Here is a 13,633-nt window from a genome sequence, read left to right as displayed (position 1 = left end):
TATCACTTTGTCATTCTTTTTTCATTCATTTATATAAATTAAACAATGTTTTGCTTGCTTTCCTACATAAGCCTATGGTATAACAACATAGCATTATTAAAATGTCATCTGATAAAATCTGGAATCTGGAAAATATTTACAGTACTTATACTTTAATTTAATTATTCATACATCTACGTGCATTTTTTTATATTAGTGTCTAAATAAAGTGGTAACACTTTAGTGTAGGGACCAGTTCTCACATTTTAACTTGATTATAAACACAACTATTATTAACATATTGGCTGTTTATTAGTAATTATAAAGCACTTATTCTGCATGACCAAATTGTACATGCCTAATCCTACCCAATACATTAAATTAACAACTACCTTACTAACTAATAATAATAAGCAGCAAACTAGTAGTTTATTGAGGCAAAAGTTGTAGTTAATTGTTTGTTAATGGCAAGAATTGGGTTTTAAAATAAAGTGTGACCAAATAAATTTAATACAAACTTTTTTTTACATTTTCTCAAAAAATGTTTAGCCCCCTAAGAGTTTTTGGGCCACAGTTTGGAAAACATAGAGCAAGGCACTGTCCCAGTAGCATAAAAATATACTGTAAATTGCTCTGGATAAAAAATATGGCAACTAAAGCAGAGTAGACCATTTAAAGGGGGTTGTTAACATCAACGTTAAACAAAGACTTCAGTGGCACTTGTGGAACCACTGGGTCACTACGCTGAGAAGAGGATGCACTTAATGCTATTGCAAAGCATTGCTCTCCCTTAGAGAGTACAGTATATGCTATTTCAAACAACAGCTCGAGAACCATAATGAACCTTGTCACTGTTGTCATAGAGAATATAGTGTTCCCCCTCTGAGGCTACAGACATTTGAGATCTGATGTGAATGAGATGCCCAGTGATTTGAGGCTCGCACTACATTTAAAATGAAACTGAGATCCTGGCAGTAGCCATTTTGGATCTCATTAATATGAGACACTGGCCGTAGCTTCACTGGGGACCCAGAGTAGACAAGCTGCCATTTTGAAAGGGCACGTCAGAATATGAATTGCCAACTAAGACCACCTCCTGACTCAGCTTTAGATAAGAGACAGTGGAAGCGCAGGAGTTTGCACAGCTGCCTGGAAAACTTACCTCTAATAGTTCAGAGACCAAGGAATCTTGTAGGTGTCATTTGAATTTATCCATTTGAATATGAAATAAATAATGTGTTCTCGTTTCTGGAAATTACAACTTTGCTGCATATCTAAAAATTGGTATTATTTTTATTTTTTATTTATTTATTTTATTTTTTATTTTTTGAAATTGCAGATTTATTCCTTGGATTTGCGACTTTACTGATTACCTTTGTTATTATTTTTTTATTATGACTTTATTCCTCAAAATTGCACAGGACTGTATATATATATATATATATATATATATATATATATATATATATATATATATATACTACAGACCAAAAGTTTGGACACACCTTCTCATTCAAAGAGTTTTCTTTATTTTCATGACTATGAAAATTGTAGAGTCACACTGAAGGCATCAAGGGCTATTTGACCAAGAAGGAGAGTGATGGGGTGCTGCGCCAGATGACCTGGCCTCCACAGTCACCGGACCTGAACCCAATCGAGATGGTTTAAGGGGGAGCTGGACCGCAGACAGAAGGCAAAAGGGCCAACAAGTGCTAAGCATCACTCCTTCAAGACTGTTGGAAGACCATTTCAGGTGACTACCTCTTGAAGCTCATCAAGAGAATGCCAAGAGTGTGCAAAGCAGTAATCAAAGCAAAAGGACCTAGAATATGACATATTTTCAGTTGTTTCACACTTTTTTGTTATGTATATAATTCCATATATAATTCCACATGTGTTAATTCATAGTTTTGATGCCTTCAGTGTGAATCTACAATTTTCATAGTCATGAAAATAAAGAAAACCCTTTGAATGAGAAGGTGTGTCCAAACTTTTGGTCTGTACTGTATATATATATGTGTGTATATATATGTATATCTAACTATTGTGACAATTTTTTCAAATTGCAGCTTTTTCCCTCACAACTGTAAATTTGAAATTTATTCCTCACAGTGGTAAATGTATTTCTCAAAATTGAGAAAAATTTCACAAATGTATATCTTAACATAACCATGCCAATAAATACATGCAGTGTTTTTTTGTTTTTTTTTTCCAAACTTTAATGGCTTTTTTTCTTTTACTCTGAGGTGGAAACAAGACCCTAACAGGTTTGTTTTCACAAAATTGTCAATGAGTATGTCTTGGCAAAAAATAGCTTTGATTGATAAAAATGACTAAAATATGTCAAATTTTTTACACAGCTTTGTCCTTTTTACACAGACTCTCTCAAGTGCAGTCAAGCAGCCAGTCGTTTATGAAAAAAATAATCCCTGGCGTCTCATTTATAAATGTTGCATGCGCACAAAATAGGCATAGAAATCGCATACGCTATTTTCCACACACATATTGTGATTTATACAAAATAAACTTGGTGTAAATATGTACGCACCTTATGGACATTCTAGACCATCCGTATACACTCTTTTTCCTGCCGTGAGAAAAGTAATGAAGTAAGAAATTATTTATGTCTTCATTTCGATATACACATTTACATTAAATATTCCACTCTCATTAATGGAGATAAGCACTGAAAATACATAAAGTCATTATGCAGAAGTTAAACAAATATTATATGAATTTAGACATATTTAGTGGAATGTGCTTGATCACTTTTCCTGTGGCATGCGGTTTTAATGACAGCAAGGAGTGCTATAGGTGCACAATAATTCATCTTTAAACTAAAATATTAAATATTTTAGTGAGAACAATGATCAGTTATGCGCACTTACTTCGATATTATGGCACTACTGGATTAAGACACTGCTGGATTCAGTAGTTAAATGGTCCATTGTCCGGTTTGAATAGGTCTATTGATAATAGTTCACTGTACAACCACAGCTGCACGGAGGTGTTGATGTCGTGTGAAGGCATCTCCACAAAATTATGAAAAATACCACTGTATTTAAAGGATACAACTTGAAGAAAATGGTAAATTGCATGTTTTTAAAATAGGCTACTTTGTCAGTGACGCGCCGAGTCAGACAATTCTATTTACACTGCAATAAATATAGGCTAAAAATAGCTAAAAGATGTTTACCTAATCAGAAAACTGCATAAATTTAATTTGATTTGAATTGTTTAAAACAATTTAAATACTATTTGGCAAGTGGAAAAGAATGAGACCAACTCTAAAATATTTATCTGAGAACTATTTTACACCGTTTTGTTTTTAAAGATTTTTATTTTTATATATTTATGCTAAAACATAAGGATACTGGATGATTTTAAGCAATAAAAAGTGTGTATGGCACAAATGGCATTTATATTCCGTATCTCATATTTCCTTAATGTCTTGTACCTTTAACGGTGTTAAATATTGTGTCACGTGGATAAGAATATGCATGGAAATGATATGCAGATGAGGTTATGCATAGTAAAACTAGGCGTTGTAAGGTGATATATGGTGATTTCAGGGAGGAGACGAGGTGGAGATGCACGTATGCACAATCTCCCCCTGACTGGGAAATATAAAGAGAATTTTGTGCAGGTTCTGGCGTATGCTTGGTTTTATCAATCTGAAAACTTTTGTGCGTATTTGTCATAACCCGACTCAAAGGCCATGACAAATGCGAAGAGGACATGAAGAATTGCCAAAAATAAATATATTTATTATAACAACTTAAACAATAAACTAACAATTAACAATATAGAATGTGTTAGTCAGTAGCATCAGTGGTGTAAATGTGGATGAGTGGCTAGAGTAATGTTTTGGTGTTGAGAAGCGGTAACAAAACAAATTATAACAAAACAAAGGTGTGGTGCTGCTGCTAGCAGGAGTGGAACCAAATCAGAGCCAGCTCGAAATCCAAAGAGCCGGAGTATTTATCCTTCCCACAGAGTCTAGCGCAGGTGTTCCCAATCTGGCTCTAGCGCAGGTGCTGCCAATCTGGATTACGGACACTGATACCTTCAAGGACAAAAGGAGACTGTAAACTGCCCAACACCACACAGTTAAAGACCTAACCATGCCTGACTGTCACACCCCCCACCCCCTTAAAGTCGGTGGTCGGCCCAGCAATAACACCTAACAAAACTACTCAATGTATCTAAATAACCTAAATTACATCAATATGACACAAAGAAGATACATAACCTCCGTCTCAGCCACTTCACCTGGAAACTTCCTCACTTATCCTCAGTAACCCCAATACCTGAAAACCAGATTAAGAGAAATGCATACAGAAGAAACATATTTAGGACAGTACAAGAAACATCAACTTTGGAGCTCATACTAATCCCCATCAATGCAGAGGAGCACGAGAAAGTGCATCTGCAATAATATTCTCTGACCCCTTTATGTATCTAATATCCAGGTTATAAACCCGGAGAAACAATGACCAACGAGTCAATCTCTGGTTGGGACATCTGAGTGACCGCAAAAAAGTTAGCTAATTGTGGTCAGTATAAACCACAATTGGCTCTCCTGCTGCTACATAGACCTCAAAATGTTGTAAGGCCCAAATAAGTGATAACGCCTCCTTCTCAATTACAGAATAGTTACTTTGGTAACTGTTAAACTTTTTAGAGAAAAAACTGACTGGCCTCACTAAACCCTGACTGGCATCCACTTGAAGCATAAAAGCTCGATCAAAACAAGGAGCTGCTAGGACGGGAGCAGAACACAACAACATTTTCACATTATCAAAGGCTTGTTGACAACAAGACGACCAATCAAATTTCATCTTGGTCTTGAGCAGTTCGGTGAGGGGAAAAACCACTGTGGAGAAGTTTTCGCAAAAACCTCTATAATAACCCACTAAACCCAGGAACTTCTGAAGTTCCTTTTTTGTGGTGGGTTGTGGATATCCTGCTATTGCCACGAATTTTGGCCTGGACTGGAGCCACACAGCACAAACCTACCACATGGCCAAGAAATGTCACTGTGGCCATGGCAAAGCTACATTTAGCCAAATTGATGGTAAGATGTGCTTTCACCAAACGCTCAAACAATGAACGAATGCGCAGAAGATGCGAGTACCAGGTGTCACTATAAATGACCACATCATCAAGATAAACAGAACAGCCTGTCAAACCAGATACTACATGATTCATCAACCGCAGCATTGTGACAGCGTTTACTTTCCTAAAATCAGAACAAAATCTCGGTGTACCATCATGTTTTGGCACTAAAATACAAGGGGAGGCCCAACTGGATGCAGAAGGAACAGCAATATTATTTTGGAGCATGTAATTCACCTCAGCATCCAAATAACTCCGTTTCGCTGGTGCCACACGATAAAAATGCTGTTTAATCGGCTGAGCATCTCCAACATCTATGTCATGTTCAATCAAACTGGGTACGTGAAGGGATGTCACCAAACAGACATGAAAACTTGTGTACCAACTCAGCCAATTCACTACGTTTAGACTCGGGCAGATGAGCTAACAACTTATCCAAATTACAAAGAGACTCCGAATTTTTTAGTCTCCCACAGAGCAGACTTTCGTCTGGCTCTGGCACCCCATCTGACTCCTGCGTCAAAACCTCTGAAGTCACCAAAAGCGCTGGGCACACAACATTCTTCACATCTTGACCTGAATCAATCTCAACTACGCGCTTGTAGTAAGGTTTAAGGAGATTAACATGATACAGTCGTCAAGTTTTCTTACGTCCTGGCGTCTCCACAATATAGTTCAACTCTGAACTCTTCTCACTCACAGTATATGGACCAATATACTTAGCTTGAAATGGTGAGCCCACAATAGGCATCAGATCAAGGACCTGGTCACCTGGACTGAACTCCTGTCTCTCGGTACGTCTGTCATAAAACTTTTTCATTTTACTTTGAGATACAACCAATTTCTCTTGTGCCATACACCCAGCTTTAAACAAACTGTGTCTGAACCCATTCACAAAGTCAATCAGATTCTTCGGTGGCTCAGTATCAATACAGCCACTTTTTAAGACAGCTAAAGGACCCCTCACTGTATGCCCAAAAACCAGCTCATTCGGGCTAAAGCCTGTACTTTCCTGTACAGCCTCTCGCGCAGCCAACATTAGCCACGGGAGTCCATCTTCCCAGTCTCTATCTAACTCCGCACAGTATGCCCGCAAAAGAGACTTAAGCGTCTGATGGAACCTCTCCAAAGCACCTTGGCTCTGCGCATAATATGCTGAAGAGTTATTTTGTTTAATGCGCAACAGCTTCAACACTTGACCAAACATGTGAGATGTAAAATTAGAACCCTGGTCGCTCTGGATCACCTTAGGAATCCCAAAAATGGAAATGAACTGTGTTAAGGCCCTAACCACTGACTTAGTCGTAATGGACCTCAAAGGGTACGCAGCTGGAAACCTCGTGCTCTGACACATAATGGTAAGTAAATATTTGCAACCAGATTTAGCACAAGGCAATGGACCGACACAGTCAACAATAAGGTGTGTAAACTGCCCAAGCATTTATTTTATGCTTTGATTTTAATTGTGCATGGCAGTCGTCCGTGAGGGGCTGTCGTGCTGTTTTGTCTTTATTTTATTACTAAAGTCATTATGATTGTCTGCCGGTTCCCGCCTCCTTCTTCCCACGAAAGAACTTTGTTACACATACACTTTTAGGATGAAATCTACAGAGAGTTTGATAAAAGAAACCCCAGGTCTTTTTCTGAAGAACATTAAAAATGTGTTAGAAGTGGGAAAAAAATTCTATAAACTTAGAATTACAGACTTGTATCAAGCTGCTTTAAGAAAGTGTCATTAAAAGTGAGTGCAAGTTTTCCAGAGACTGTACTAAAAACTCACTTTGATGAGTCCTGTATTTTACCAGAATGAAGAAATGTGACAAACTTTGACCTGTGATATTTAGCAATCTTGTATCAATTGTTACATTATTTACCCTTACAATCGCAATATGACATAACCATCATCAACCTCAGAAAGATTATTTTAGGGGTATGCATTTTTTGGACGTGTTCAATTTAGAAGATCTCTCCACCAATAAGTGATGATTTGAAATAACATGTATTTTTGATAAGCAGCCTAAGCCCTTAGTTGGAGGATGAAGAGTGTCCTTATTGACTTATAAAAAAGAAAGCACCACAGACAAGATGAAAGAGGGGGAGACAGAGTAATAATTAAGAAGAAATCTGTCGTCTTTACAAGAGGCGAGAGTCAACCCTGTCGAGCAAAGAAAGATCTGACAGCATCCAGGATGACCATTCCTATTTCCTGCAGCCTAGAAGCCAAACAGATCAAATAAGGGGTTTAGAACGGCTTAGCAGGAGAGAAAAAAAGCCATAGGGGCACAAAGAGATGAAAAGAAACAAAAAGAGCCATTTAGAGGACTCGCTAAAAGTTGTTTTCACACAGGACGTGACACTTCTCAAGCGATTTCCCCTTCAGGTGACTCTATTTCTCCACATCAGCACTTTTTCCCCAAAAAGCACAGCAGGACACAACAAGGCCACATTTGCCTCTTGAACATTAGCTTGACTCGTCACAACAGGAATCTGCTATCTTGCATTACTGTCTCTCATAAAAAAAAAAGAAAGAAAAAAAACTGCAATGGTTCATTGTCTCACAGTAGCACTGTTCATAAAAACACACACACATCTCTGCAGTAGCACACTTACCTACTATGGAAGGTGTCTGTGCGGGTGAATGATGTGGTGTGTGTGTGTGTGTGTGTGTGTGTGTGTGTGTGTGTGTGTGTGTGTGTGTGTGTGTGTGTGTGTGTGTGTGTGTGTGTGTGGGGCCACATAGCTGTAATGAGTGATTAGATGTAATGCCCATACAGGCAAAAAAAAATGCAGGTGAGATAAACACACAGTTGGGTCCTTACAATACACACTCGAGCCACAAACTCCCGCTGTGTGTCATCTGTCCACATACAGGATCTTAAGTCATTTTATTGACTGGTAGGTAAAAGACTAGAACTATGCTATGCCAAAAGTGTGTGTGTTTTGCTGATAGAGGAGATTAAGTGTTTTTTTTCTCCTATGTGTGTGGGGGGGGGGGGTAATATTTGACAGGTGAGTTTCTTCTCAGTAGGGTAAATGTAAGCTAAAGAGCAAAGTGAAAGGTCATCACCATTCAGCTGTCACTCAAAACCAGGGAGGCTAATCGATCCCAGAGCCCCTGGAAACCAGACAGAAGTGCAATACTCTTATGTCCTCAGGATGGGCAATCTTTCCTTCTGTCATTTCTAAATCCTCTGGGGAAGGATTCACCAAACATTTTTCAGAATAAAATTCTTCTTGTCTACCATTTACTTTTTTTTTAGCTTTAAAAAATGTATTCCCCAAAAACATTTCTTAAAGACCTCCTGTGGTGAAAATCAAGTTTTTAATGTTGTTTACATGTCTATCTGGTGGTTTTAATATGCTTAAAAATGAAAGTGCAAATTCATCAGTCAACATCACTTTTAATTCAGCTAAGAAAATAAATAAATAAAAAACGTTTTTTTCGGTTTGATACAGCCCCATGTTTCCATGTTGTTGGCTGAACGGAAAAAACGGAAACATGGTTTGTGTGACATTAGCAACACATTATTAGCTGCTTGATAACGTATCAAGCCAAAGGCTAAAGAGACGACCCTGTATAATTCGCTCTTCGATTCTTCTTTGGAATCATTTTCTGGTTCAGACATACAGGGTATATGGCTGTGATTGAGTGGAGGTAGGGACTTATTTGCAATGCATATTAATGTAAATATTATATCAACTTTACTAAATGAGGAAAGCTGTATTAAGGCATGAAGAAATTGCTTTTAAAGGGAAAAAAGATATTTAAATATGTCATTTTGATCATCAAAGAGGAGTTTTAAAGTTGAAAAATTAGTGACTGCAGTGGGACTTTAAGAATGTTCTTAGCTTTTTTCTTAACATAGTTCATAAAAGAAAACTAATAAAGAATTTGAATTTCTAAAATTAACGTTCCTAAAATCACTGTAAATAACTTACTTAAAAGCTTGAAAAACTTATTAGCTATTTGAAGTAAACTTCAACTTAAATAGGGAAGTCGTTTTTAATGTTTAATTTATTTTCATCTTTGAGAACTGACAAGAAATTCTTAAGATATTTGAGAAGTAACTGCACATAGGAACATTCTAACGAACTTAATTATTACAAAATGTAACAACTTTGTATTAAGATCTTCATGAATTTGGCCCCTGTACCCTTTCTGCAATATGAGGTAGCCACGATCAAACTGAAGATTTGCTCATATTTGGAAGGCAATGAAAATGTGGAACTGGACAGATAATAACAGCTGGCCTTCATGCTTGATAACATAAATTAAGTTGTTCTACATTCATACATCAATCTCTGTGAGCGGCACTGCTGATCCGGTTTGCCTGTGTGACACAAACACACTCAGCATGTTACCATATATGTCCTCAGCACATTTCCACATGGAAATGTTCTTGGACATGATTCTGCTTCCAAGAGGTACCTAATTTAGCTACTTTGTTTCATCATCAGAACACACTGACAACACGTTATTTTGTTTGACGGGAAAAGAAGATTTTGAATAGAAATAAAGACTAAGAGGAGGAAACCAACACTTTTGGAAACACCACACCTGCAGCTATTCTACTTGCTGATGTTAGAGCCTCACAAGAAAGGTCTGGAGATATCGGATAACTGCTCAAGCAAACGGACCGGACATAAAGATAAAGTAGAACGGCATGGTTAATCGATTGCTGAGAGATACCAGTCACTCACTCACCTTCCTGTACTGCCTGGAAGGGGTTGTTGGGCTCGATAAGTTTGATAGAATGGGTAATCCTCTCGCTCTGGAGGATGTCGTCATTCAAACTCAGGTCTGAGATGGCAAGCTGAAAAACCTCGTCATCCCGTATGGCATTCTGTTCAAAAATAGCTCCTGTTGGATGAAACGGAATGTTCACTATTAATACATCTTTCACAGTCATTCCAAACTTTCATATCCATTTAAAGGGTAAAAATGAAGGGAACATAGATTCATTGTGTGGGTAAAACTGTTGAAACTATATTATACCCATTGAGGGTACCGACAACACAGCGTATAACCATCAGATACAATTTACAGCAACTTCCTCACCTGTCAATAGCTATCGGCATTTCAGGAGCGGGTTCAGCACCTAGAGAGCGCAAGTGCTAGAAAAGCTTTAAATATTCTATGCGCATCCCTAATACGCATCCCTAATTTGTCAAGGGCATTTTGCTATCTGTGGAAACACAGTGGGTTGTAAGCCTACAGGAAGATATTTTATGTCAAGGGGATCTTATCTGTAACATGGTGCATCAGTTATAAATATGAGCTGTTTTTATATGTTGTTGGAGTTTGCTGTGTCCTTGAAAGGCATAAAAAGTGGACAGGTCATACAAAATATCCAAGACAGATAAATGAAATGGGTAAGGGATTATGCTCTTATTGCACAGTTACTTACAAAATAAATAAACAATGGGATATGAAGTATTGATTTGGGAAAAGTTTTTTAATATCTTACTGGTAGACTGGCTTAAAGCTTCCACAAATTAAAACAACCAGCTTAGCAAAAAGAAATCCACTGATGCAATATTAAAATATTAATTTAAAAACTATTCATTTGCAATCCAAATGTTTCTAAATGCTGCCAAAGTTGTGCTGATGTGGAAAGAGAGAGACCAGAAATGACACGAGAGCGTTGGTCTGTTGCCATGGTCAGTGGTTACATTTCCAGTTTAGATGTCATTATGCAAAATTATTTTACTCTTCTATGCCAAAATTGACCTATCAGATTAATGTATTCCAGTGGGCCATGTACTAAGCAGGGTAATTTTTTCATTCAGCTGTTTACGGATTAATCCTAGACATAATACTGCACAGAGCAATTTAAATGTTGACTTCACATGACTGAATAACTCATAAAGTGCTGTTCCACTGACAAGTCCTTGACACGTGGAAATGCAGCCCAGAATTAAATCAGAATTTGTCTGGACGCAATCAATAAGGCTGACTTGTGCAGGACTATAAAAGGTGACCCACTAATGATATGACATATTGAGATCAAGGCGACAGTGATAAAATGTACAGAGCAGCCGGCTTGAAGTGCCAGAAGTGTAGGAGAAGCAAATAGGGCTTTATTTATTTACATGCATGGTTAGCCATCAACAGACAGCCACTGTGGCCTCATGCCATGCACTGAGGCTACAAAAGGGAGCTAATTTTAATAACTTCGCCAGCACATGCAGGTCAAAGACAAATAAGGATGTTTAAGGTTATAAAAAAGAGAAATCCTTTCAAAATCTAGTCTAAAACGTGAGCAAATTCCTTATACAGCACACAATCTTTGTATTTGTGCTGGATTCGTAAATTTACTGTATGAAAAAAAAAAACGTTTACACCGTTTTCTACAAAACTAAAGAAAAAGCTAAAATATTTTTCTTCCACTTTAAATATGTCCATGTCATGTATTTATTTTTATTTTTTATATTCCAAAATTTTAAGTCATTAATATCAAGATGATTTCTTTAATTCACTCCACTCTTTTCATACTGTATATTCCAAATAAAATCATAAGTGTTCTCTAAGTTTTATGGTTTTCTTGTCACATGACAACAAAATTGCTTCCTTTATTATGGTTAAACCATGCTGACTATGTTTGCCAGATAACTGTTTTTCAAACTAACCACGGAAAAGTTATAATCTATACCAAGGATAAACCGTTAAATCAAACCATTTAGACCTAATTAAGTACAGTAGCAATAAAAGCCTGAGAAGAATTATATACATATACTAACTGGTAACTAACAAGAAGTCAGAGCATGAGATAATTGCAGTAAAGGTGCATTCTGTTGAAGTGCGAATTTGTCTTACAGTAGAGTCTATGCTTCAACTTTGGGACTTAACATCATCCTTCTTTAAAACTAAGCTTCAAATCCAATTTTGAGTGATCCTGGTGATGAGAAGAAGAACAGTCAAGCGCACCGGATGATGCAGAACATCCACTGCATACAAAAGAGAGGTTCCCTACCAACAGAAGAGCACTAGATTTACAACACGTTACGCATCAGAATACGGCATTAACCAGTGTTGTTTAGCCTAATACGATCACATTTCTGCAAGTAACATATTAAGAGGGATTTTGCGCCTAAACTTAAGTCAATCAAGAAAGCAAATCAATTTCGTTCCCAGCATAAGTTACCAAAGAGGGCTGAATGCTGCATAATGACACAAGGCATCGAAACTCACTAACACAAACGACTGATAAAACAAAAGCTTCTGAGATAAATGTTATACAATCTACACTAAGAAAGCATCAGCACAAGTAGAAGTTCTGTTAAGAAACGCCAGACGGGCACGGGGAGAGACTTGTCGCGCGCTCAGTACATCAATGAACGAAATTAAAATTTCCGTCACGTTCAACAGAAAGTTCAGGCTTAAGGCTGGGGAGGGGTGGACTGGAGTTAACCCTGAAACAGACCGAGAATATAGCCGATACGATATGCTTATACGTTTATCTAAAATCATTCGTGAAGCCTACGCGTTCAGCGCCAACTGAAATTCACTTTGTGGACCTGTTTGCTAATGTTTCCTGGCAAGTTAAAGCCGTTTATCAATTGTCAAACAGATCAGGGGAGCGAATACGCCTTCTATCAAGTCAAATCTGCACCCTTCCGACTTTAAAATACGATGTACTGAAGAAAGCCATCCGTGATTCAGCGCCGTCTGTCCGAGACCGTGCTTACCGATGTGAATAATGGAGTCCGCGCGAGCTGAGCGGCACTGCAGGATCCATAAGGAGAGGCTGATCACGAGCAACTCCATCTCCAGTTCTCGCCCCGGTGTATCATCCACGCGTCCACGTCGTTTCAAAAAATCCAGTTCCAGAAAGAAAAGAGCGTGCGCGAGAACGAATGCTGTGGAAGAGATCAAGGATGCGTCACTTCTATCTTTCTCCGAGATCTATTAAAATTGAAAGTGAGAAAGGATATTCGCGGGGAGAAAAAGAACTCTCAGGGAAGGAAAGCAGAAAAGGAGGGGTAGGAGTGCAAGGGAAATGACGGGGGTACCACGGTTAGAGGCAAAGTAACGGGTCCGCGCGCTCCAGCTCTCAGTGTGGTTTGGATATACTGCTTACTGCAAAGCAGAGAAAGACCCCGCACCCCCACCCCCGCTCTCTCTCTCTCTCGCTCTCTCTCTCTCTCTCTCTATCTCTCTCTCACTCACTTTCTCTCAAAGCTCACAGTCTTTCCCGTTTCGCCCCACCACGTGACCGAATCGAAAGATCGGAACGGTAGGCTACGGTAAAAACCAACGAGAAATGAAGTCTGCGCTCGCCGGAGAGAGTCGCCACAGCGGAGTGGCGGCGGGAGGTCTAGCGCAGCCCTGAGCGCATGAAGTTCGGGACAATCTCCTCAAACATACAGTACTAAACTATGTTTTTCAAACGAGAGGCACAAACCCTAGCTGGTTTTAAACTTAGGGCTGCTGGAGGGAAAGAAAAGTTGCTGATACGGACGGTTTCTCCACAGAAGTTCACCGCGCCGACAGCGACTCCAGAAGTGAGAAGAGCGACCGCGGGCGCTTCGTTTA

The 13,633-nt window shown here is 38.5% G+C and overlaps 1 protein-coding gene across 4 annotated transcripts in view; it reads right to left on the bottom strand.

The window, feature by feature from the left end:
- Positions 1 to 13,182, bottom strand: part of grid1a (glutamate receptor, ionotropic, delta 1a) — a 233,214-nt gene extending 220,032 nt beyond the window's left edge. For 2 of the 4 annotated variants that reach the window (XM_059520397.1, XM_059520398.1), the window contains exons 1-2: positions 12,787 to 13,181; positions 9,803 to 9,958 (exon numbers count right to left, since the gene is read on the bottom strand). In XM_059520397.1, coding sequence (XP_059376380.1) covers positions 9,803 to 9,958; positions 12,787 to 12,865 — 235 coding nt within the window. In that variant the 5' untranslated portion in view covers positions 12,866 to 13,181. Of the gene's footprint in view, positions 1 to 9,802; positions 9,959 to 12,786 lie in introns of all 4 variants that reach the window. The other 2 variants (XM_059520395.1, XM_059520396.1) reach the window with 2 other exon arrangements.
- Positions 13,183 to 13,633: the final 451 nt, after the last annotated feature.

The sequence above is a fragment of the Carassius carassius genome, chromosome 32 (genome assembly GCF_963082965.1).
Source record: "Carassius carassius chromosome 32, fCarCar2.1, whole genome shotgun sequence".
In the NCBI taxonomy this organism is placed as follows: domain Eukaryota; kingdom Metazoa; phylum Chordata; class Actinopteri; order Cypriniformes; family Cyprinidae; genus Carassius; species Carassius carassius.
This window is presented reverse-complemented; position numbering and strand designations above follow the sequence as displayed.